At 42.3% G+C, this 26,934-nt stretch overlaps 1 protein-coding gene across 2 annotated transcripts in view; it reads left to right on the forward strand.

Annotated features, from left to right (window-relative positions):
- The window catches only part of BIN2 (bridging integrator 2), a 90,311-nt gene that overhangs the window by 18,164 nt on the left and 45,213 nt on the right, over positions 1-26,934 (forward strand). For both annotated transcript variants that reach the window (XM_073613706.1, XM_073613707.1), the window contains exons 3-7: positions 200-254; positions 4,141-4,235; positions 11,488-11,583; positions 23,344-23,451; positions 26,545-26,630. In XM_073613706.1, the coding sequence (XP_073469807.1) occupies positions 200-254; positions 4,141-4,235; positions 11,488-11,583; positions 23,344-23,451; positions 26,545-26,630 (440 nt within the window). The remainder of the gene's footprint in view (positions 1-199; positions 255-4,140; positions 4,236-11,487; positions 11,584-23,343; positions 23,452-26,544; positions 26,631-26,934) is intronic.

Consider the following 26,934-nt stretch of genomic DNA (forward strand, 5'->3'; position numbering starts at 1 on the left):
ATTTTTCGACAGAAAAGGTCCGATGAAGCCCCCACACGATCGAATTGTCTGACGGATTCGTTCTGTCAGACCTTTGCTGTTGAAAAGTCTGGTCGTGTGTACGCGCCATTAGTGATGTATCCAGTGCTGTCTGTTCTCTGTAGTACATCTTTTTAGTAGTTCTTTAAATTAAGAAAAGTAACAACAATTCTTATTTCAGAATGAAGGTAACCGATTATACAGAGATTTAAGGGCTGTTTTCAGTGCTGTAAAAGGTAAGACATATTGTAACAAATTTTAAGGTCCTTTTCAGACGGGGTGGACTCTGTTAAGTGGATCCACCTGCTCAGTGAAGAATCTACTGATCCCCGCTGAATAGGCGGTTGACAGGTCCGTGTACGCTCCTCTATGCAGAGCAGACACGGACACAGCCCGCTCTTCTCTATGGGAAGGTCGGATGGAAACGGACCGCCTGTCTGCCCATTCGACTGTCATCTGATCTTTTGGACAAATAGGGAATGGATCCCCATCCATCTGTTTTTAGTGGACAGGATCGGATGCCGGCGGGTGTCAGTGGACACATGTCTGCTGACATCTGCTGCTCCATAGAGAGCAATGGATGGTCCAATCGGGTCCGCCTGAAAAACTGAAAGGCAGACCTGATCGCTTCATCAGTGTAAAAGGGGCCTAATGACAATATGCAGAGATCTGTAACACAATGTTATCTCCAATATTATTAAGAAATACATAGAGTGTATGGTTGATTTTGTTTGGTAAAATTTTATACCACTTAACCCAGGACACACTGGGACTGTGCCAGAAATGTAAGCGGAGCTATGCATGCACAACTATATGTACATTTTGCAGAGGATTGTGAACAGGTAGGTAGGTATATTTTATTGCAGAAGAGAAGTTGTATATTTCTCTTCTGCAATGAAGAGCCAGCCTGTTCTTTTTTAGCCCTTAGTTCCGCTTTTAGGCTGGATTCACATATATGAGAATTGGATGTGTTTTTAACCGTAAATGTGACCAACTTTCAATGGAACTGGTTCACATATGTGTGGGGCGAGCCGCGGTGTGGTTTTGAAACAGGTCCGGTGCATTTTTGGGTCCCATTCAGGTGCGATTTCAGGTAAACATTTGCACCTGAATTGCACCTAATTTGGTGAACAGAAACGCACCAGACTGCCACACTGAAACCGTGGCCACATATATGTGAACTCAGCCTAAGTGGTCATAAACATGGAATTATTCTCTGTTAAGACTTAATGAATACTGTATGTCAGTGTGATAAACTTGAGCAAGTGAGCAATACGTGTTTTCTGTTCTCCTCTTGATGCAGATACTGCAGACTGCACCTTTGTCATTCCTCGCACTTAGATCACCAATAATCCTGTATCATCAGCTCTATTTAAATGAGCCAAAAAAAGTGAAAATGTAGTTGTCAGATCATTTAGATAAGAGGAAACACTATTACAGAGTTGCATTTCTTCTTTGTAATTAATTTATCATTTTTTAGATACTGAAAGCCCATTCATGTCTGTAAAACCAATATTCTCATTTTAAACCACAATGAATAATTGTTGACCTTTAGGATTTATTATCAAACTGATGTAAAAAAAACTGCACACATAGAAACAGATTACACACATATTACAAGTACTCCTGCAAACGTTTGTGAAAGTGGCTGTCTTCCAAACCAGACTTTCCGTACACAGGGTTCTTGTAGAGTGTTAAGCACCATATCTGACCTCTCTACCTCTGCATCAACACTTTACTGGCACCAGGGCAGGACAAAGCAAACGTCCACTCAGCACATATGACATGATGGGTGATATTGGATGAATGTGACAAGTTACAAAGCTCCAGCCCCTTTACTCAAAGTATCTCTCTCCCAGCAGTCTTGTCATGAGGTAGAATGCTGTCCTGTCCTGATATGTATAAGTGGAGAGTAAATGCACTGGTATTCCTACAGGGGGGCAGAAATGCCAATAATGAGCTTCAGTCTTTTTGTCAACTGTACAGCTTATAAAAGGGCCAACAAATAAATCCATTCTTATCAGGGACATTTTTGGAATGCAGTGGGCTTGTGTGCAAGAAAACAAGTTGTACACTACTGTGGACCTGCAACAGGAGAGACATGCCACACAGCAGCCACCTATACATGTACATTTTAAATACCGCCCCCCTCCCACCCCCGCCTGCCCCGCCATTAAAAAAAACAGTATGAAGGTTTTGTGCTCAGTGAGTGGGTCTTAGAGGGGTGTGGTTAAATAAAAATTGAGTCTAACAGAAATGTACAACACTCAAGACAATGCAACTCTTTCCTTACATATGCTTTTCAGCCTGCCTTACAGAAAAACTCTACAGAATAGGCAGTAACTACTTAGCAACAAGGCAGTGAAAACTTACATCAGAATTCCCCTATTCACATCAGGAATCCTCTCTTACATTAGAGTACACCTTCACATCAGAGTCTCCTCTTACATTAGAGATATTCTGAATGAACTGTCTGTACACAGGTTGGACTTGATGGACTTGTGTCTTTTTTCAACTTCACCTACTATGTAACTATATGTAACTATGTACACTGCTATATACTCTTGTTAGCAAACGCTGCAAAAAAAAAAAGAGGGAATTTAGTTCATACATACTGCAATACATGTTTAGGCTGGCCAACTGCGTAAGTAATTCCCCTATGGGCAGTCCCCAACCTGCTCTGCAAAATGCAAATGCTACAGTGGATATAGAGCCAATATGGGGCAAATCGACACAAGTTAGAAGACACAGGTCTGGCCACTGACTTGCAATGCAATAGAAACATTCTCTATAAACATGTATGCAATCCAAATTCTACAGTGGATATAGTGCCAATATGGGGCAAACAGACACAAGCTGTGTGAACTTAAAATCCCCATATTGGCACTATATCCACTGTAACTTTTGAATTTTGCAGAGAAGGCCAACCCAGGTGCACCTTGACTGACAAAGGGGCACTGTGAAACAAGTGGGCTTGTTATTTACACCCCTTATCATGATTCCAGCCAGTCTGGCAACAGTGCCTGAGCAGGGCCCAATCCGAAGCACAGCACGACAGTCACATTCCAGGTGTCTGGGCAAGCCTGGACAAGTTTTAAACAGCCATGGTCTCTTTAGTGGTGATCTTCAGCTGCATGTGGTGGGCATATGCTGCTGACTATGCCAAGTTGTGGAGGTGCAGCGTGGTGCCGTGGCAGTAAACTCTCAGAATCCCATTGCAGGGAACAAAACTTGTACTAATATAGAACCCAATCATTCACAGCAAACCTGGTGGGAAGACACCTGACTGGGAAAACTCACAGAATATATCAGCAGTGTGTAGCGGAGCAGGTCTCATATTTGTCAAAAGCGTCTGTCTTGGGAGGTGGAATGCGGCCTGGTTGGTCCATACCCAAATGGGGAGGTTTCCAGGAAGAATGGCGTGTCCCTATCCTTTCCCTACTCAGGTTAGGGACTGGTCATAGAGGGATTACTTTGATGCAATTGGCCATCCTAAACATGTATTGCAGTATGTGTGAACTAAAAATCGCAGTTGTTTTTAAGTTACTAGGAAGGATATATAGCAGTGTACAGAGGGTTTATCCAGAATTCCTAAAGGTAACATGCTAACATGTGGTCACACCCCTTTAGCACCTGATGGATTGTATACACGTACAAGCTATTGAGATTTGAGCACAGGTATATCTTATTTCTCTTACATCAGAGTACACCTGTATATCAAAGTCTCTTTTTTCAACAGAGTACATCTATACATCAGAGTCTCCTCTTACATCAGAGTGCACCTATACATCAGAGTCACCTCTTTTATCAGAACCCCTTACCTTACAGAATGGCAGCAGGGTGGGAGTCAAGAGACAGAGAAGGTCTAAACAGAGGAAGTTATGTCCTACTATGAATGCTGGGAAAGTGTGAAATTGGTTGCTAGGAAGCTGGCAGTCCTAGCAACCAACAACAGTAATGATGACAGTGGGAATCTGGGCTGGAGGCTCCCTGAAGTGAAATGGAGACCACAGTTTGTGCCATATGTGAATGCACAGTGGGTACCATTCCATGCTGAGGATACGTGACTAATTTCACTTTTTTTTCGCATCTCATTGTCATTTTGTTTTTTGTTTTTTAAAGCAATGCATGACAGCTCTAAGAGATTGGCAGAAACACTTCAAGTCATTTACAGAGCAGACTGGGATGGATACAATGACCTGAAAGCCATTGTAGAGGTAAATACTGTACATAACTGTTTTTGCTCATAGCTATTTACAGAAAGTGAAAGCCAGGTGAACAGACAATTGCCAGGATGAACAATAGAAGTGGTCAGGCAGATGCAAGGGAGCTGTGAGTTTGTTTACATGCCGCTGCAGCTGCTGCTGTAGTAGTTACTGCCATAAAAGAGGCAATTTCATGGTACAGACATACTCCATTCTACTATAGTAAAGCAAATGACATCATGTCAAATAGTTTTGTAGCAACTGCCAAGATTGGCTGAACTACATTAGCATGTTTATATCTGTCTATAAATGCATTAGTTATCCTATCCTGATGTAGCATTCTGCCCTAGGCTGGATAAATGTAGTTTGTGGCTCCGCTGTACTCAGCTGAGTAACACTTTATTTTCTAGGTCTGGTCAGCTATATCCTCAAAACTGAGGCTTAACTGCTCCTGCTTGCCTCTGGAAGAAGCATTCAGAAATAGAATAGGAGTATCAAAGCAGCCATTTTGGGGCCCCTTACACAGCTTTATGCCTGGGCCCCCTGGGCCTGATCACCAACATTCCCAAGGGCCCGCTGGCCATTCCAACGAATCCGCCCACTGGCCATTCCACTGAGTCCCTCTCCACAATGTATCCCCATCCACGCCCAGCATCATCCATCCCTCTCCACAATGTATCCCCCATCCACGCCCAGTGTCTCCTATCCCTCTCCACAATGTATCCCCATCCACGCCCGGCATCACCCATCCCTCCAGTCTCTATCGTTTCCACGCCCAGCTTCCAGGAGAGGGATGTGTGATGCTGGGCGTGGATGGGGATACATTGTGGAGAGGGATTGATGGTGCTGGGTGTGGATGGTGATGCATTGTGGAGACTGGAGGGATAGATGGTGCTGGGCGTGGATGGGGATGCATTGTGGAGACTGGAGCGATGGATGGTGCTGGGCGTGGATGGGGATGCATTGTGGAGACTGGAGACTGGAGGGATGGAGTAGATGCTGGTTGGGGATGAAGATGATTGAGTTACATTGTGAAACGAATATAGATGCACAGCAGCACACACAAAAATGTTGTGACTTACTCTCCACGCTGCTCTCTGGTATCTATCTGCATGCATGCACCCGATAGGGCTGGGTCACCACTGATGAGCTGACCACACCCCCTGCCCGTGTCCCAGCCAATCATGGTGTAAATGAACCTAGCAGCAGCCAGCCAGTTCCACCTCAGCAGGGAAGGAAGAGGAGCTAGCTAGTGCTGGCCACGATCACCTGCTGAGGGGGGTTCCTAGTCAGAAAGGCGGCGGCTGGTGGAGGCTCAAGCTTGATCTATTGCCTTTCTCCCCTTCTGTACAGGCAGCAGGGTGGAGAGTAGTGAAAGGAAGCGAAGGCTTCTTTCTCTATAGCGGCCAGGCGCCACGTAGGCTAGCGGCGGCGCAGGTGATAGATTTTATGTGCTGCTGTAGGTGGAGCGGGCCCTGGCCGGCTAGGCCCCTTGGGACTATCGGGCCCCTTACTTGAGTACTGCCTGTACCCCCCTGATGGCCCTGAGGAGTATCAATCTTTGGGCTAACCCAACCACTGGGAGGGAGGCCCATAAGGTGTGGTTTGAGAATGTTTGGAAAGGCCTGTTCAGGGGCCTCTGGCCTGGAAGGCAGCCTATGTTACTGAAGAACTGTTGCTGTTAGGCTTCAGCATGTACTTGGCTGAGGGCCTTGGAAGGAATCTGGACTCAAGTAAGATGCTGGAAGAAACTGGCCTGTGGCTGGAGAGGTGGGTGCCTTTTGCCTGAAGCTAGGGTTGCCACCTCATCCCTTTAAAACCAAACATATATTAATTACACAGGTTCTGTGGCTGATTAAGGTAATTAAACTCGCTTGGTGCATTAAATGCATTAAATTAGCATCAGCACCTGTGTAATTCATATGTATTCGGGTTTAAAGGGATGAGGTGGCAACCTTACCTGAAGCTCCAGGTGCGGAACTTGTGCTTTGAACATAGGTGCCAGAGGACATCACTCATCCCCCTCATCCCTCATCTAGGGATCCCAAAGACATCCCTAGACCTGAGTTTGTCAGTGTGCTCGGGAACTGGCACCTGGGCTGGCAGCTTCTGAACAGTTAAGGGAGACCTGGGTTATTTCCAGCAGCCCCTTCAGGGGTGAGTGCTAAACTAAATCAATCCAGCAGGCATAGAGCTATAATCTCTTCTCTCTGTGTATTTCTCTCTGTCATTGTAGGTACCATATTAGATGTAGTTGCAACCTTGGCCAGTGTTTCAAAATCTGCACCAGTATCAGCATGACAAGGTGGGGGAATAAAAACTAACTATGTTATAGGGGGGACTGATAAAAACAAACACTGTTGTGTTAATGCTAGTGATAGTTTGTATTTTATAAGACATTTGAAATTTTTGAGTGTGTCTATAGATCCACTTTAATTCCTTTAGTAGATCACTAATTTGTCTACAGCCATAGAGACATTTAGGTAATAATAAACATTTGTTTTGTTGTTATTTGAAGAGTTGTATGCTAAGCAGCCAAGTAAACACTAGATGACTACTGACACACCAAAAACACTTTAATGTTCTCCTAATCACTGCCACCAGCTCCAGGACTATCAGACACATTCACTGAGTCTCATTGTTGCAAGGTAAAGTGCCGCCAATTAGCTTACAGGAAGGATGAGAAGGGGAGTGGCATGCACAGGATCTGTGTTTCTATCAAGGCACATCTATTCAGCTCTAGTCCTGGCTAGAGGTTTGCCTGAAAGCATGGTCTATAAAACCCAGCAAGGGAAAGGAGTACAATTAGCAGGCAATTAAACAAAATTGTAATACCATGTTACAGGACACAGCCTTGTGCAATGGCGTCCCTAGGGTGGGGCAGAGGGGGCAACATTATGCTGTGCCCCACCATGTGCCCCCCCCCAATAAAAAAAATTTATTTTTTTTTTTTACAAAAAATCAATGTCTAAGAGGGAGAGAGTCCCCAGTCAGCTCCTGCGGGTGATTCCTCCCCCCTCCCTCTGCTTGCTGACACTGCATAATGCGAGCGCTCACACAACCACGGCCGCCCGATCTGCTCCTTCCCCTGCACCCTCATTGGCAGGGAGAAGAGCAAGTTGCAGGAAGGACTCCACCAGGACTCTCAGTTACTGAAAAACCAGACTGATTTCTCCCATCCTTAGGACAGGAGAACCAGCCTGTAAGTTCCAAGAGATGCCAGACCAGAGCAGTCAATAGCAGAGGCAGAACAGCAAGAGGAGGCTGGGGAACCCCACAGTGGCAGAACATCAGGGCCCGGAGGCAAGACAACCTTTGCAACCCTGATAGTTCTCCCACTGCTTTGGATCCTTATATTTTCTTGGTATGCTGGTGACATATATCTCTTGTTTTCTGCCACCCTGGGGGACCCCAATACAGTAGGAAGGGAGCTCACTGCAGAACATGTGAAAGGGTCATTGTGGGGTCGTAGTAAAGGGCCCCAGGATATATATATATATATATATATATACGTTTTATAGTTGCCCCCTACTTTTGTCCCTGTCCCCCCATGTGCCCCCCCTAAATATGAAAGCTGGAGACGCCACTGGCCTTGTGTAGAGTTCTAATATTTTTAAAGTAAATATAACAAAGCCTCACAAATAGAAAATCCATTCCTTAGTTTAAGTCTAGAGGTGGTGTAGCATTAACGTATGTTAACAGAAGTATTTTAATACATAAAACTTGCCTATAATTTAAATCTGATTGGGACTAGAAGTAGACTAAAAGCAGAAGTGTACATATAGTGCTGGGAAGGATAAGCAGTTGGTTGGGTGGAAGTGACAGTTTAAATGGGAATTTGGTTATTGTATTGGAATTTTTCGGAAGAAAATACTGTATTGGTACAATGTTAGATAAAGAACTCTGCTGTTTGCATCTTAAATTGCTAATATATAATTATTTTATTTTTTTAGAAGAACAATTTGTAAGACCAATCTAGTTTCTTGGTGCCTCCTTGCCCTTTTAGGTACCTGGGTACAAATGTGAGTCTCTATTCCCTTGTATGGCCACTGCTGAGAATACAATGTTTCCAAAGCTCAAAGACAAATGTGTTAATGAAGATAAGACAGATTTCCACTGTATACCGACCCCTGCTTTAAAAATAGTCAGGGTCAGGTTTCATTGAGCCACAATTGTGACTTTGAAGCAGCCAAAAGAGAAATTTATGACACAGGCTGTAACCATGTAATAAATCTGTCTCCTAACGGAAGCATTGAGATGCATCATGAGACAGATTTATTACAAGGTTACAGCCTGAGTCATAAATTGCGCCTTTGGCTACTCCAAAGTCACAATTGTGACTGGATGAAATCTGACCCTGACCACTTTTTAATTATGAATGTGTATGTAAGGGGGCTTCTAATTAGCTGATGGCTGGTGACAAATCCCTTAAGCTATCGCCCCTTCTTCTTGGATAGGTCAACCGCCATTAAGCCGGCCATAGATTGATCGAAATTTGGCAGGTTCAGATCGGCCGAATTTCAATCCATCTATGAGCATGCTGGTTGTACAGAAGTCAATGGAGAGAGGCTGTACAGAAGGGGCAGTTAACAATGGGGAACAGACAGTAGAGAAGAGAAGGCAGTACACAAAAGCTCCATCACCCCCTCCCCCCAAGTCTCAGTTGTGCCTCATCATTGCTCACCCCCAATCTCCCCTCTCCTGGGCTGAGCTGTAAAATCAAGTAGTGCAAAGAAGAGGAAGGGAGGAGGAGAGCTTTATAGCCTCTTATCAACTATGACCAATCTGGCCAGCAAGGACTGTCCAGTCACCGGTCACCCTACATTAAGATCACTGAGCAGACAGCTTTATCTGCTATATTTCCTAAATTGTAATTCAAATGTTTTTGTATTTTACTGTAGTATACCTTTTATATACTGCATTGCTGTTTAAAAAAGTGTTTGATGTGATCATGATTACTTGCTCCAAGGACTTCTATAAAGACAGTAATAAAGAATGTTATTATGAATTGGTATTATTCAACCTAGTATTTTTCTCTGAGTGTTTATATTACACAGAAATCCTTCAATACACAGAAACAACATTATACAAGTCAGCTGTTTATGTTCCCATGTTATTTTATTATCTGTAAACTCCAAAATAGAACACGTCACCCGTGAATGGTTAATTGTCCTTGGAACAACTGCAAGTTTTACTGTTTTATTCCAGCTGGATAATTTGAATCTGCTGTGTTAGACTTCATTCTACAGAATCATATTATTTTATGTTAAATACCCTACATATGAGAAAAATATTGCTTGTTCTGTATAGTATTAATCAGACAGCTCCCCTAGTGGCTGGCACAATAAACCAAAATGTTAATGCTCCTTGCAGCAGGTTGTTAAACCAGATCCTGCTGGAGGGCTAACTTCATTATCAGGCATTTAAGGGAGGTCAGAAATCAAGTCACTTAACTCGGGGCTCACTTGTACACAGCTTCAGCACTGTTAGAGAGACATTTACTTCGCAAGGCCCCACTTTACACAGGTATCTCTCTCCAGGGTCCTGATGCAAGATCAAGGCCCTTGAGAAATCAGGGCACAAGGTTTATGATATCTTTTAGGAGAAGGGAAACCCATGTAACCAATGCAATGGTGGTGAATCCACTGGCAAGCCAACTACCCCACTCCAAACCAGAGCCCATTATGGTGCCATCTTTTCTCTACCCTGCTTGTTCTCGCTCTTCCCCTCTCAGGTCAGAAAATGAGGAAAAGCTCTCTAAAAGAGCCCACTAAAACCCGTCAGGGGTTCTTCCCCCTTCTACATGCTATACAAAACGAAAAAAAAAGTTTTGATTATAGATATACTTTAACAATCCCCTGGCGGTACTCTTAAAAGTATCCTTTAATTCCTAATACTTAACCTTAACGTTGTCCTTTGAATCCTAAACTTAACCATTGACTCTAATCTAACCTAAAATCTTATCAGCACCACAAATTTAAGACTAAATAAAGTGGAACTACACTGTATCTGAGCACCACAAACCAATTCATTTTTATTTTTTCAAAGCAAACTCCCCTATCCATCCATGTCTCCATACTTTATTTTGCTGAGAAATCACTTTGGAAAACACCCCCTAGCATTACTGGCTATGGCCATCTTGAGTATGGTTCATGTAGTATTTACTTCGTGGGATCCATCTGCCTTTAGCTCAGGCATGCAGACAGGAGGGTGTGCTTAGCTGAAGCCCTTCTACCCTGCTGAAGACTCATGGGGTGTATGTCATCATTTGCCTAGGCCAGGAAATCAGGAAGTAACTGAAGAAATTGAAATAAAAAGTTTAAAACAAGTAAATAGGAAATACTTTCCTATCTATTTACTAATGCTAGCAGCATAAGGATTAAAAATAGTTATGGTTTAAGTTATGAATCTGGCACCTAAAGTATCTGCTTCAAAATAAATTACTTGTGTGCTAAGTTCATGGCAACAAAAACAGTGGGGTTGATTTACTAAAACTGGAGAATGCAAAATTTGGTGCAACTCTGCATAGAAACCAATCAGCTTCCAGTTTTGTTTTGTTTTTTTGTTTTTTGTTAAAGCATAATTGAACAAGCTGAAGTTAGAAGCTAATTGGCTACCTTGTACAGCTGCACCAGATTTTACACTCACACTTTACATTCTCTTTTTGCTAAATGCAATCCCCATTATTAGTAAGGAACAGCTATTTTATTTTTAGGTTATGACTACCTTAGAGAGTTTAATTATAAAGATATACGATACCTAAAAACGTATTGACATTTATGGCACTTCTTTTCATAGAAAATTTACAGTAAAACGCAAAAACACTATTTGCTTAGGCCCCCATACACACTATTAGATTTTCTGCAGATTTTTGTCTTCAAATTTACCAAAACTATGTAGGTTTGATCTCATATTATATGGTTTTGGTAAATCTGAAGACAAAAATCTGCAGAAAATCTAATAGTGTGTATGGGGCTTTCATTTCACAAGGACCAGGCAGAGCTGTCAGGCAGGACTACTTGATGATCACTAGAATGAATGAGCAATATTACTAATCCTTGAAAACTTGTCACAGGTAGGCTGCTATATTGTAGCTGTGCATTTAGCTGTTTGCGTGGAGTTTAGCATCTTTTCAATTGTTATTAGATGGCTATAAAATACATTATCTGCTGGGATACTTATCAGTTGCGGTAAATTATCATTTGTTGTAGCAAATATTTTTATCTAGCTTGTTTCCTTTGCTGCTATCATTTGATTCTTGCAGAGTAATGATCTTCTGTGGAGTGATTATGAGGAGAAGTTATTTGACCAGGCAGTGCATACAATGGAGAATTACATGGCACAGTTCCCTGAAGCGAAGGTATCATAATAATAGTTTATTTTTTTCATTTATTTTTTCAACATATTCCAATTTACCATCTATGCATAATATATAACTCTATTTTGAAAACATTATAGATGTATACCTATATGAAGATGGGATTACAAGGCTTTTTCTTTACTAAACAACCATCACATTTACTAAACCAACAATCCGCAGAAAAGCATGTCTGATACCTGTGCTTATTAAATGCAGTGGTACATGCTATACCTTGCTGCTTCTGTGCAGTTATTTTTCTTTGCAAAATCTAGGCAAATAGTGGAAATGTACCTTAAAGCGGAACTACACTACATCTGAGCACCTCAAACCAAAAATGCTGTTGAATTTGTTTTTATTTTAAAGCAAACTCATCCATCCATCCATGTCTCCATACCTTTTTTTTGCTGAGAAACCACTTTGAAAAACACCCCTAGCATTTTTGGCCGTGGCCATCTTGCATAAGAGCAGATGATTCATGTAGCATTTACCTCCTGCAACCCATCTGCCCTTAGCTCAGGCATGCATGCAGGAGGGTGTGCCTAGCCCAGAGCTTCCCTCCCATGAAGTAACTGAACCAGGAAGTAACTGAAGAAATGTTAAAAAAAAAATAAATAAATAAAAAGTAAATATTATATACTTTCCTATCTACAGTATTTATTATTGCTAGCAGTTTACGGATTAAAATAGTCAATGTTTATTGAGAAGTTCCACTTCCACATTAAGGTGGCCATACATATGTTATTACTATTATTATTTGTTGAAATTAATATTATATATAGAAATGATCATTCATCTTACAAATATCAAGAAGTGTGCAATCTTTCAATCTTATTTTAGCTATCAATTAAATAGTTGCAATTGGAAGAGTTAGGCCTCTTTCACACGGACTGTCCGTTCAGGTCCGCCTGTCAGTTTTTTAGGCGGACCTGAACGGACACTCCATGGAGGTCTATGGAGCGTCGGATGTCAGCGGTGACATGTCCACTGACATCTGACCCGCTCTGATCCGAAAAAGTGTAACGGAGGAAAAACCTACTTTTCCATCCGTTTTCGGATCAGATCGGGTGACGACGGACTCTACGGTCCATCATCACCCAATCCCCCATAGGGGAGAGCGGCGCTCTGAGAGGTCCGTCGCTGCACACTGTGTCATTTTCCTGCTCAGCGGGGAAAGAGCCCTTAAACAGTTTTAGCTATTTTTTTAACCGGTTCTTATTTCTGAAAAATAAAAATAGATTGTTTAATGTTTAGCACTTTAGACTATTGCAAATAAGATCATTCTATTGTATTATTGCAAACATACAGACAATGGTGCACATATCTTTCAAAGAGCAAAAAAAATGGAGATATATGGTGTGCAGCCACCTCACATTGCATTCTTTTTGTGTTAACCGCAGTATTATTATTGCATCAAATTAGTTTTAACTGAGGCACCATACATAGCCAACCTTTGTGGGGACAGAAACATAGACTGGCCTGCGAGTGAAGTAGATGTGAAGTGTATAATGAATAAGCATACCTCAAATATATTATCTGTGGTTATACATACAATAATATGTCTTTTCTCTTTTCTCACTGTGGTCACACTACTAGGGTAACATGTTTGCCTACCTTCCCAAGTGAAGATTAAAGTATATGTGAACCCTTATATGTTAAAACAACGCATTCCGTTTAAAATAGAACTGAAAGGCAAAACATTTGTGTATGTACTGTATATATGTAGATATAGATATATATTTTAAATACCTCGTGTCTCTTTTAAGTGATCACATGACCTATATTCTCAGCTGCATAAGGGGCTTGGAGAAGTGTGGGTGGAGACTACAGGGGGCATGTCAGTAGAGGAAGAGAAACAGCAGTACACTGATCTTCCCATCTAAGAGCTGTGTAGGGGGGGTGTCAGCACAGGTCTTACCATTGAAAAAACAGGCAGGCTAAATTCCCAGCAGAGTTAGAAAACCAACCACACTGGGAAGGATGTGCCTCCATGCCTGGTGTGGTCAGTTTGAAATAGGAAAGCAGAGGGACTGGCAAGATCACCAGAAATTTCACACAAAAGAAGCAATACAAAGAAAACAAAATACTTTTTTTAACACAAGTACATGGTACAGCAGACACATATCAAGAATATGAAGTGTTGATGTAACTGATTCTCTTTAAACTAGGGTTAAATAGGAACTGCAGTCTGCTCACATAATTTGTAATAAAAACATCTTTGTCATTCTGAAGCTTCCCTCCAACCACTTTGCATATTATTTTATATATATTGCGATTCTGTACTTGCCAAATATACTACAGAAATCTCCCTCCACTGAGTCTGGCTGCAACCATTTTAACTGTGGGCAGCTGAAGCCTTCACTTCCTGGATTTACACGGACACACAGAGGAACACCCTTAGCTCTGCAGCCCTGCAGCTCTCATTAGCCCTCTTATGACTCACCCTCCCTGCCTTCCTGGCAAGCTCTCACAAGATGAGAGAGAGAGCTGTGCACGATGTCATAAGCCTAGGCTAATGACCAGACAAGAAACAGGAAGTGGGCTGTATAAGGTATTTACTGGCAGAAAAAAAATGTTTTACTATCCAAAGGTAAAACAACAAGGGCAGAAGATTTAAAAGATGGAAAGTTGAAAAAATGACTGAAGGTCCGCTTTAATATGCTATAGATTCAACATCTATGTTAAAATCATGTGAAGAAAACTTTTTTTTAAGTTCCTCTTCATATTATTGGGTACTTGAAACACACACAGGTTCACTTTTTGCACTTCAGGGACAGTTTAACTTAACTTCACCTAAATTCACACTTTAGTAAATCAGGCATACAGTATGTAGTATTTAAAATATGTATTACCAAAAATGACCCCAATGTTAAAGGGCAAAGTTGGTCTGCCTTTACCTTAAGGCATAGTAGACCCCTGTCTATACGTGTAGTAGAGGCAAAAAACTGACTTTGCTTTGTGCAGATATCAGACACATTTTTTTTTTTTCATCATTAGTAGAAATGCTAAGCCAAGAAACAAAAGCCAAGTAGAACCAGTAAAACAAGAATGTTCTGTGTAAAAGAGATGGCCCTAGTAGAGGGGTGCTGCTTTGGGATTAAACAAAGTATGCCTACAGATTGCTGACCTACAGGTTCCAGAGATAAATATCCAGCTCCTGCTCGCTCAGACCCCATACACACTATTAGATTTTCTGCAGATTTTTGTTTTCAGATTTACGAAAACCATATAATATGAGGTCAAACCTTAATGCCCTGTACACACGATCGGACATTGATCGGACATTCCAACAACAAAATGTTGATGTTGGCTCAAACTTGTCTTGCATACACACGGTCGCACAAAGTTGTCGGAATTTCTGAACATCAAAAACGTGGTGACGTACAACACGTACGATGGGACTATAAAAGGGCAGTTTAATACCAAGCGCGCCACCCTTTGGGCTCCTTTTGCTAATCTTGTGTTAGTAAAAGTTTGGTGAGAGACGATTCGCGCTTTTCAGACTCGTGGTTTTCAGAGCGTTTTTCTGCTGTTCAGTTTGTGCTTGTGGGTCTGTATCTGGTCTTCAGTGCGTGTAGTGAGTTTGCATTGATTTATCATTGTGTTCTTGTCCTCTCGTTGCTGATTTTCAGGTCGCTCTTCACAGGTCTTTGCTGTTCTTCAGTGCGTTCTGTTACTTCGTTCTGACCAGCCGACCGTTTTGAAGCCATGTTGCATGTACATACTCATCGTAGAGTTCGTGCTGTGCGGGGGCTTGGTGTTGGGGTTCTTACTTTGACACAAACCCAGTCCATGAACAGGGTGGGGAGGAGTTCATGGACCAAGAATTGGTTACTCCAGCGTGACCAATTCTGTCACATGCCTTTGCTCCGTGAGATCCGTGAGAATAATCCTGAGGATTTCAGGAACTTTCTCAGGATGACGGACCCCGTTTTTCACCGTTTGTTGGCTTTGCTGACCCCTTATATCAGCAGGTAAGACACCTGCATGCGGCAAGCCATCACTCCGGAGCAGAGGCTAGTTGCCACGTTGCGGTACTTGGCGACGGGGAGAAGCCTGCAGGACCTCAAGTTCTCGACAGGCATCTCCCCTCAGGCTCTGTGGATTATTATCCCAAGACCTGTTCTGCCATCATCCAGGTCCTGCAGAAGGACTATATTAAGGTAAGATTTTTATCCTTTAACATCACATTTTATTGTATTTAATGTTTGATAATATATTGTATTTCTTTCATCATTCCCTAATTACCATGATTGTAATATGCTGTGAATGTCCCCTTTGTCCTCATGCATGCTGGAGTTTTTTAACTTGTTTTTGTCCTTCATACATATTAACCTTCACTTACCTCCCCAGCATGCTCTCTTGGGCCTATATCCACCTCGCCTAGTCACTTAACAATGTATTTTGTCAGGTCCATAGTAGTGCTTTACCCTAAACACCCCCTAAAATGTATACAAATGTTATTTGTGTCCTTAAATTCTGGCAGAGTGCCAGAGGCTTTTTTTTGGGTCATTTGGAACCCTCCTTCCCCCCAACCGCTAAGTCAACCCATAACAATCCTCTATCTGCTGACATTGCCAAACCCATACACACTATACCTACCTCTTTTGTGGTCAGATTTCTGTATGAATTCCCCAAAGCATGTAGTGCAAGGGCCTGCCTGAATACTTTCAAATGGTACTGTTTAAAGTTTTTGTATCCTATTATTATCTTGATAGGCAATTGCAGAATGTTAAAATTGTGCTCCAATTTGGACAGTGTGTATTTATATTTTTGTATTATGACACTTCTTACCTGTCCAGTGGGCTGTCAGTAGTGTAAGTAAGGAGGGGCTGGCCAAAGTAACACACATTATGTATGCATTCATCTCCCAATGAAGTGGAGAGGGTTACCTGTCCAAAACATCTCCCCCCTAAAATTTTAACAATGGGCCATCAGAGGGGGTGAGGAATCTAATAGGTGGACCTCATACTTTTGTCTTTAAATACTCCCTAAAATAAATGTTACACTGATGTTGGCCAAGAATGTTTGTGTTTAATCTGCTTTCAATGTTTATGTGCAAAATGACTAATTTTTATTTTCTGGTTTGACTCCACAGCTTCCTTCCAACCCACAGGAATGGCAGACTGTGCCTCCCACTTTGCCCAGCGTGGGACTTTCCCAATTGCGTAGGGGCAATTGATGGGAAACACATCCACATTTGTCCAACCCCCCCAACTCAGGGTCATACTATTATAATTACAAGGGCTTCAATAGTATTGTGATGTTGGCGGTGGTGTCGGCTACTTATGAGTTCCTATATGTGGACGTGGGGAAGAATGGCCGGATGTCGGATGGTGGAGTCATCGCCCAGACCAAGTTCTACAGGCATCTCCAGAATGGCAGCTTGGGCTTGCCACCTCCAGAAGACAATGTGGAAGGACTCCCATTTGTCTTCGTTTCGGATGAAGCGTTTGTGCTGGGGGACCATCTTATGCGGTCATTCCCTATGAGGACTCTCACCCCGGACCAGAGGGTTTTTAATTGTCGCTGGCCAGAGCCAGAAGAGTGGTGGAGAATATGTTTGGAATAATGGCCAGCCGGTTCCGCCTATTTCTTACATCCATACACATGGCGGAATATAAACTCAATCACATCATTCTGTGTTGCTGTGTTCTCCACAACTTTTTAAGGAGAAATTCTTTAACCTATGGTGCTTCAGTTGGGCCTGAGGTCGGAATTCATATTAATGAACCAACCTTGACGGCGCTTGAAACTGGCCATCCTGGCTTGCCCCTCCAGAGTGCCCGCGAGGTCCGTATAAGATACATGGAATCCTTTGCGGGTAGGGGGACCATTGATATGCCAGACAATGTCTGAGACATTTTTAAAATAAAAATATATTTGAAACTGAAAAAATATTTGCTTTGATTTAATGCTTGGCTTTCTTTTAGCTGTCTCCTTGGTTATCTTTAATTAATGTTATAATTTTTTGGCCTTTTTCTTCAACAGTGCAAATGAAATTTCGTTCACACATGAGTTGACAATCTCTTCTTCGGCTAACTATTATTATTATGTTGTTGGTCTGCTACACAGACACCTTGTTTTTTTTGTTAATGTATGTGATGCATTCCTGACAAAAATATTAATAATTTTCAACACCATGACCGAAATTTGGGGAGTTATGAAAATGGCGTGATTGTGTAAAATTAGAAAGCACTGTTGGGTGTTATTTACTAAAGGAAAATACACTTTGCACTACAAGTGCACTTGAGACTGCACTGAAAATGCACTTGTAGTGCAAAGTGGATTTGCCTTTAGTAAATAACCCACATTGTCACTGAAAACAACAACTTTACTACAAAAAATGCTTTTGAGCATTGAAAGAAGAAGCCACACATTGTTGATTATCAATCTTTTTAATCAAAGCACAACCACAAGTGCGTTTCTAAAAGGGTTTTTGAACAAACCAACATGTTTGTTGTATAACAAGTCACATTAAGTAGAAATTGCCTTTTAAGGTAAAATAGGCATGTTTAAAACCATAAAACAATATACAACTCTGGAACTTACAAAGTTCAACTTTTATAAAGTGAAGGCAATATCAGACATGAGTATGTACAAACTGTGTTTGATATTGCATTCAGCAGATGGGGTGATGTCACCCCTGTAAAAGCCAAATTTAGAAGATGCACACAAATTGACTAATGTCAACCGTGATGGCAGACAGCACATGTTTACACACTGTGTGCATCTTCGAAATTTGGTTTTTAACATACGTAAAAAATTTTGGTCACAAAAAAGAGAAAAAATTTAGGAATTTCTGGGTGTTTTAGATTCTCCCTTCTTCATTTTGTTTTGAACATCATTGATGTTTTGCTTTAGGTTTTATAAATCTCTATTACACGCCATTATCTCCCCGATGAGGATCTGGGCACTTTCACTGGTGAAATGACATTCCTCTTCCACAACATCCCGATCACCTACAAAAAAAAGAAAAAAACACACCATGTATTATAAATATGCAGGCATCCATCTCTTACCTGAGGCTGTGGTCGCAGACACTCACCTGTTGTGGTGACAATTTCTACAACGTCTCCCTCCTCCTCCTCTGGTTGGGTTTGGGGGATTTCCCCTTCTTCCTGAGGTGTGGGGTCCGTGGTCTCCTCTGATGAGTGGTGTCCTCCGAGTCTTTTCTCCCCTATGTGAACAAAAATAGGTATACTTAGCACACAGATATTTGATGGCAGAAATAGGAATATAAAACATTGCTTGGAAGTGGGGTACAATTGTCTGTTTTGGCAGAGTTCCAAGCTGAAGAAATTTTTTTGTCCTTTGTAAAGTTTGAATACTTACCTGTTTTGTGCAGGCTGCACAGATCGAGACACCCCTATAGTATTCACTGGAGCACCTGTGTGGGCCCCCTAATAAAAAGGGTGTTCTTTTGTCCCACGCTAGTGCTCCAGCATCCAGATGTCTAAACAGCTGCTGAGTGTCCTCTCCTTACACAGAATCTAGTAAGCATTTCATTCTAAAACCCATCTAGACAACAAACTTTTATTAATAGAAGTAGGCCCGAAAAACCGTATTGAACTGCATCTGGCCAAAACATCGTATTTTAGTGGCCGAACGAACAATGTTTCCCACGAATGATTAATGTGCCCATGAACATGAAAGTTGCCATTTTAAAATGTACAACAGTAAAGAAAAGCACATAGAGCAGCACGAACGTCATAAAAAGAAAGAATAGGAACACAGCACAACTACTTAATTTTTTGCAGCACTTTCCTGATCCTTCTATACTGATCGTGCTCCCTTAATTTGAGGTCCAGCCACTGTTTCCTCAGTTGATCCTTTGATCGCCATACCCCAAAATTCCTTTGCAGACTCTTCACAACTTTCGCCACGATGTTGGCCTTTCTCACATTTGGGTTTGGGTAAGGTCCATACATCCCGTCATAGTCGGCCCTCTTCAATATGTCCACCATCTCCACCATCTCAACAAAGGCCATATTTGAGGCCTTAAATGTCCTCAGGGATCTTGATGTTTCTGGCTCCGGGCTTTCCTCCTCCTCCTCGTTGCTGCTATTATCATGCACCTGCTGTCTCTCCGCCATGTGCTCTCCCCCACTGTGCCGAAAGAGGAGGAGTGGGGAATAGACTAGAAAAATGTCAGGGGCGGGCGGAACTTCACGCATGCACAGTGTATATAAAGTGTAACACGCGTGCGCCGTATGTACGATCTGTGAGCAGAGAAAAGGGTATTGGAAGCGCCGATCGCAATAACGAAGGTACAAGTTTAACTTGGGCCTATACTGCTTATAGATTGAGGCCTATGTTGGGACAAGATTAGGAGAGTTTAGCCTGACATTAGGGTTTGTCTTGTGTTGTGTCTTGCAGAGAAAATGGATGGCTTCAATGATCACAACTTCCTCCCCCTGTTCATAGACAAGTACAGGGAGCTGCCCTGTCTGTGGCAGGTCAAACACCCGCATTATAATCATAAACAAAAGAGGCAGGCAGCGCTGGAGAAACTGCTGGAGTTGGTGAAGCCGGAGGTCCATCCCCTATTTAAAAGCCAAATTGGTGGCCTGAGGAACACATATCTTAGGGAGCCTAGAGAATGTCCAGGATTCCCAGAGATCAGGAGCTGCAGCAGATGAAGTTTATGTATCCAGGCTGTGGTACTATGAGAGACTGTGATTTCTGTCATACCAGACTGAAGTCGGGGAATCCCTCTCAACCCTTCCTTCCACTCTTCCTTCCACCCTATCTTCCACCTCAGCTGAGGCTTCCGATGTCCAACCTGGGACTTCCAGCCAGGAAGAAGTGGAGGAGCCCAGCTTGAGCCAGGTATAGCATTGTTCTACAGATTTCTTGGCAAAACATAAATGATGTTTACTAGATGTTATTATTGATCACTAATTGCTGATTTAATAAAGGCGTTTACATATCAATAGACAGTAGTGGGCAAAAATCATTGGGACAAGAATGAAAAATGCTGGGCTCAGAATGATAGTCTTTTCTATTTATTAACATTCAATTTGCAACAGTCATGAGATGAAAATTGTGTGTGATTGATGAAGAAAAAAATAAAACTATGTCCCTTTTTCATACACAGGAAGACCTCAGCCAGGAGGAGGCTGTGGAATGTGACCCACAGGAGGAGGCTGTGGAATGTGGCAGCCAGGAGGAGGCAGGGGTTAGTTGCAACCAGGAGGAAGAAGGGGTAAGTGGCAGCCAGGAGGTGGCCGGGCCCAGTAGGACCCTCACACAATCACAGGTTCCTCCCCTCCGCCTTCCAAACAAAAGATCCAGGAAGGGGGAGACATGGAGGAGTCAGCGCTCAGGCTGATTCCAGAGGCTTCTGCGTCCCTCGGAGCCACCCCCACTCGTGAAGAGGCCTTTGCCTCCATTGCTGCCACAAAACTGCAGGACATGCAGGAGGGGCAATGCCTCATGTGTGAGAAAATCATTTATAAAACATTAAATAAAGGGTTGAGGGGCAAAATCACACCCAATACCCACCTGTGTGAGTTGCATCATCCTCCTCCCCTTGCCACACCTCCAACACCACAGCCACAGCCTGGAAGGAAGAGTGGAAGGAAGACAAGAAAGTGATGGCTTGGGTTCAGTCTGGTCTGTCAAAAGATGCAGGCTCTTGTATGACCACAGCCTGGGGACATACATGTCATCGCTGCTGTTCATGATCTCTTGGACTTCTGGACCAGATTGTACTCCCTTAGATAAGACTCCTCAGGCCACCAATTTTGCCTGAAAATAGTTGATGTGTGCCCTGGGGGTCAAAGGCTTCGCCAATTTCTGCTGTTTCTCCAGCGTTGCCTCCCTCTTTATTTGGTTAGGACCCCTTAATAAAGTTTTTTTTTTTTTTTAAGTAATACTTGCCTATGTGTGTTTTCCTTCAAAAAGGACAATTTGTTTGCGAGGAGGCAGGTGCATTTCCAAAATACAATGTTAAATTAACAAGGGACACCAACACCAAACAACCTCCTTCAGATTAAAAAAGACAAGATAATACAACAAATTATACCAAAAAAAATTTTTTTTAAATAATGAAATTTTCGGTAGATGCGACAAATAAAAATATTATATTCATGAAATCACGAGAAATAATAAAGAAATCAGTTTGTGAGAACTCTGTGTGGATATGAGCAGCAAAACAACTTGATTCTTCAAGCATTATAAAGAAGATGAGAGTGCGCTGCATTAAACAATTTAAAACACTGCAGCGTGATGAAAGTGCTATATCCATTACGAACGCTAATTTTACCAGACCGAGCAGTTCCGTCTCGGAATTTATTCTGAGCATGCGTGGCACTTTGTGTGTCAGAATTGTCCACACACGGTCGGAATTTACGCAAACGCATTTTGTTGTCGGAAAATTTTATAGCCTGCTCTCAAACTTTGTATGTCGGAAAGTCCGATGGAGCCCACACATGGTCGGAATTTCCGACAACAAGCTCCAATCGCACATATTCCGTCGGAAAGTCCGACCGTGTGTACAGGGCATAAGAGTTTCAATTTGTATGTGTGACGGACCTGGCCGGGACAGAGGCTGTTGGAGAGGACTGGGTGCGGGCCTGTTGCCTTTTGATTATGGGCCCTAGCATTTGGGGGAATGGTGCTCTCTGTGAGCTGCATGCCTGGGGACCCTGGGGTTGGTGTTACTTTGGATTCAGCTCCATGTCCCCCCAAAAACACACAGACTCTGGGAACCCTTTATATGCCATATTAGAATGGTGACTGATTTATACCGTTGGGACTCGTACTGTTAAATGCTAATGTCATCAATTCTGCTATAATGTGTTTATTGTAAATAAGTCTAGTGTGGCTCTAAGAGTCTTTTCACCCATTGTTGTTTGTGTTAATTAACTGTGTTAAGCTCGGTGACCACAAGTCTGGGCGAAAGGTCATGTCTCAGTCACCTAGGCTGTATAAAGGATTAGATAATTAGCTCATGTTAATTAAGTTACAGTTGTATTGTTAGAGTTAGACTTTGATTCATAATAAACAGTCCATGTTAGCAGTGAAGCAAGTGTCGCCTTGTTTTCTGCTCAGAGAGGTTGGAATATCTGATATCTGTATACAGACTGGCAGGAAGTGGTATATGACGGAAGCACTCAAGCGGAGTGTGGGACGTTCAGTGACAGTATGTAATCAGGCAGGAAAAAAAAATCTGCAGAACATCTAATAGTGTGTATGGGGTCTCCTCGCCCCTCCACCTGTACCGCTGCAATCTCCGGTTCTAAGCCCCGGTATATCTGCGGCAGGAGCCCAGGGCTTAGATATCCTCTCTCCATCCTCACGTCTTCTGCTTAGCTGACAGGACGGACTATGCGGCTGCTGATTGGTCGGCGCCGCCTATGTGACGGCGCTGACCAATTAGAATGCTCCAACACGTCCCCCTGATGAGGGACATTTTGGACATTCAGCTCAGGAGGATTTCTAAGCCCCGGACACCTGGCGTGGATATACCAGTTCAGCGGGACCGGGGGGGGGGGGGGCGAGGAGGGGGACCTGTGTAAGTTCACCTTACAGAGTTTTCTGTAAAGTTGAACTTACCCTTTAAGAATTTCAATTTGTATGCAACCAGGCAGGCCCTTAACTACATGGTTTTGGTAAATCTGAAGACAAAAATCTGCAGAAAATCTAATAGTGCGTATGGGGTCTAAGACTGGGACAACAAGCCCATTGATAAGTCAAAATTAAACAGTGGATAATTCTGTATACATTAGATTCTAACTATATGATGTCACATTCTAGGAGAGAATAGCAAAGAGAGGGAGAAAACTGGTGGATTATGACAGTGCAAGACACCACTTAGAAGCTCTACAAAATGCAAAGAAGAAAGATGAGGCAAAAATTGCAAAGGTAAATGTAAATCCTTCATATATTTTAAAGAAAACCAACATTCTTAGCCAATGCTCACATCTGTGTGATGTGCCAGTGCATGTGCATTGTGGTACATTTTTATGCTTGGTACTATGCATTGCAATAGGGCAGCCTATTCATTTTAAAGGGCTGCCTACCACATCTAAATCACACTAAATAAGTGCATGACCCACGTGTTCTTTATCATGGTCCCTTGGGTGCCATAAACAATTAATGGCACTGCAGCATGCCTGCAAAGAAAAAAAACAATTTTTATGCGTTATGGGAACATTAGCAATTTTGAGTTCCTGCATCTCACAGGTTTGAATGGAGCCTTAGACTCTTCTCTGCTGGCAATAAGTATTTAATCAGCTCAACACATATTAAAATATGTATATGCTTATGTAACCTTCAAGCTACAATTGCAGCTAGTATTTTTTTTCTTATTCTGACAATTTACTACAATTTATTAAAATATTCAAAGAAAAAATAAGGGGTGACTACTTACTACTTGATTTAAATGCGTTGAGTGATATTGCACTAAAGCCAGAAGTGTTAAAACATAAGAAAATCAATTAAAATTATAATACATCATTGAACATTATAATACAAAATGTACACAATATAAACAGATTTACAGCCTGACTACACACTAAAATGTAACAATACTAAATGAAGTACTCTCAGTCAATTAACCACTTCAAGACCAAGAATATTTTTTGAGACTTGTTGCTTACAAGTTAAAATCAGTATTTTTTGCTAGAAAATTACTTAGAACCTCCAAACATTATATATATATATATATATATATATATATATATATATATATATATATACATATATATATAGCAAAGACCCTAGAGCAGTGATGGCGAACCTTGGCACTCCAGATGTTTTGGAACTACATTTCCCATGATGCTCAACTACACTGAAGAGAGCATGAGCATCATGGGAAATGTAGTTCCAAAACATCTGGAGTGCCAAGGTTCGCCATCACTGCCCTAGAGAATAACAAGGCGGTCGTTACAATATTTTATGTCACACAGTGGTCTTTCAAATGCAGTTTTTTGGGAAAAAATAAATTTTTCTTTTAGTAAAGTTAGCCCAATTTTTTTGCATATTGCGAAAGATGATATTATGCTGAGCAAATAGATACCTAAAATGTTACGCTTTAAAATTGCACGCACTTGTGGAATGGCGACAAACTACGGTACTTAAAAATCTCCATAGGCGACTTTAAAAAAATTTTAACGGTTACCTGTTTAAAGTTACAGAGGAGTTCTTTTGCTAGAATTATTGCTCTCACTCTAAAAATCGTGGTGATGCCTCACATTTGTGATTTGAACACCGTTTACATTTGCGGGCATTACATACGTATGCTTTTCTTTGGTGCGTGAGCTCGCGGGGACTGGGGCACTTTAAATTTTATTTTTTTTTATTTAACACTGTCCCTTTATAAAAAAAATCTGATCACTTTTATTGTTGTCACAAGGAATGTAAACATCCCTTGTGACAGTAATAGGGAGTGACAGGTACTCTTTATGGAGGGATCGAGGGTCCCTCCTTTGCACTTCAAAGTATTCAAAACCAAAAATACCAAAATTGGCGTTTTGGGATACTGACATTTTTTTAAAATCTGCACCATTGGCAGCCGAGTAAATCGGAAGTGGCGTTGTGTTTTTACATCAGAGACCCGATCTAAGCCGTTTCCGGCTTCGTTCGGGACTCCACACATCTGGCAGATGTGGCAGATGGTCGCTTCCATCTCCTGGTGGGAAGGGAGACCCAGGCAGAGTGGTGGAAGGCGGAGGGAGAGGGGGGATGTCCCCTCCCGTTCCTTATGATACCAGCCAAGTAGCTCATTAGCCGCATCGTTTGTCACCACGAGAGAGCCGACCGCTAGCTCTAAAGAACTGTACCAGGGTGCAGCTGCAGGCATCATCCCGGTACAAACACTTCAAGCAAATGAAGTACAGATATGTGATTTAGCGTGAAGTGGCTGAAAGAAATTCTAGCTGTAGTTGTGGGTCTGGCTGCAGTGTATCCTTCATTTCTCTTGGACTTTTCTCTTAAATGATTCAATACAGTTACATATATATATAGCAAAAATTCAAAAGCTCAGGGCAATTAAAGGGATTTAAAGTCTCCAGGTTTTTCACCTTAATGCATTCTATGCATTAAAGCAGAGTTCTAACCAAAAAATTGAACTTCCGCTTTAGGTGACGGTGACCCCCCCGACATGCCACATTTGGCATGTCATTTTTTGGGGGGGTGGCGGATACCCTCTTTTTAGAGGCATCCAGCTCCCACTTCCTCCCGTAGCGCTACGGCAATGGACGAAAGTTAACCTCTCCCCCCTCCCTCCCTGCAATCTTCTGGGACACATCACAGCTCCCAGAAGATTGCCCGGCCAATCACAGAGTGCAGTGTGGCTCGTGCATGAGCAGTGCGTGCCCAGCTGTGAAGCCACAACTAGGCACCCACAGTAGTGATACCGGCGCCGTGGAGAGGAGGGGGAGAGGAGCGAGGCTTCGTACGCCCGCATTGCTGGACTGTAGGACAGGTGAGTGTCCTATTATTAATAGATTATTAAAAGTTTATTAAAAAGTTTTTTTTCTTTAAGGTGAAAAACCTTCTGTGCTGCAGCTGCCCCCAGAGGCCCCTTTTTTCTTACCTGAGCCCATCCGTTCCAGTGATGTGCACGAGCACAGTAGCTCCAGCCCCTGTCTCTGTCCTCATTGGATAGATTGATAGCAGCAAGAGCCATTGGCTCCCGCTGCTGTCAATCAAATCCAGTGACACGGGAAAGGGGGGCAGGGCCGAGTCCCGCTGTCTGTGTCAATGGATGCAGCAATGGGACTCCGTGAGGGCACTCCGTGGGGGCACCCGATAAAGGGGAGGAGCCAAGAGTGCTGCCGGTGCCCCCCCAGAAAAGGAGGATCAGGACTGCTCTGTGCAAAACCCTTGCACAAAACAGGTAAGTATAACAGGTTTGTTATTTAAAAAAAAAATCCGAACCTTTACAATCACTTTAATAAAATAAAGTATTTTGTTAAACTTTTCATTCCTTATTCTATTGTCTTCTTTTATCAGGCAGAAGAGGAGTTTAATAAAGCTCAGATGATCTTTGAAGACTTGAACAAAGAATTGAGAGAGGAGTTGCCAGTTTTATATAACAGGTATACAGGGTCCTAAGCATGGATGCCAGTGTCTCTATTACTACTTTTGAAGTTCCTGTCTTTAGCATTTTTAGAGCATAACTGTACATGTGGCTGAACACTATACTTATTTGTTGTTCATACATACACTTTAAGTGTGCGCTTTCGGACAAAATGAACTTATTCTTTTTGCCCCTGTGCCATGACCTAAACCATCCTAACCTCTTTCTCCACAAATCCATACTTACAGTATCAAGCTCTGTTACCCACGGCCTTTTGGAATTGTTTACATCCCCAGCCGCAAGTCTCCTTCTCCTGACTGTGC

Source organism: Aquarana catesbeiana, linkage group LG02 (genome assembly GCF_042186555.1).
Source record: "Aquarana catesbeiana isolate 2022-GZ linkage group LG02, ASM4218655v1, whole genome shotgun sequence".
In the NCBI taxonomy this organism is placed as follows: Eukaryota; Metazoa; Chordata; class Amphibia; order Anura; family Ranidae; genus Aquarana; species Aquarana catesbeiana.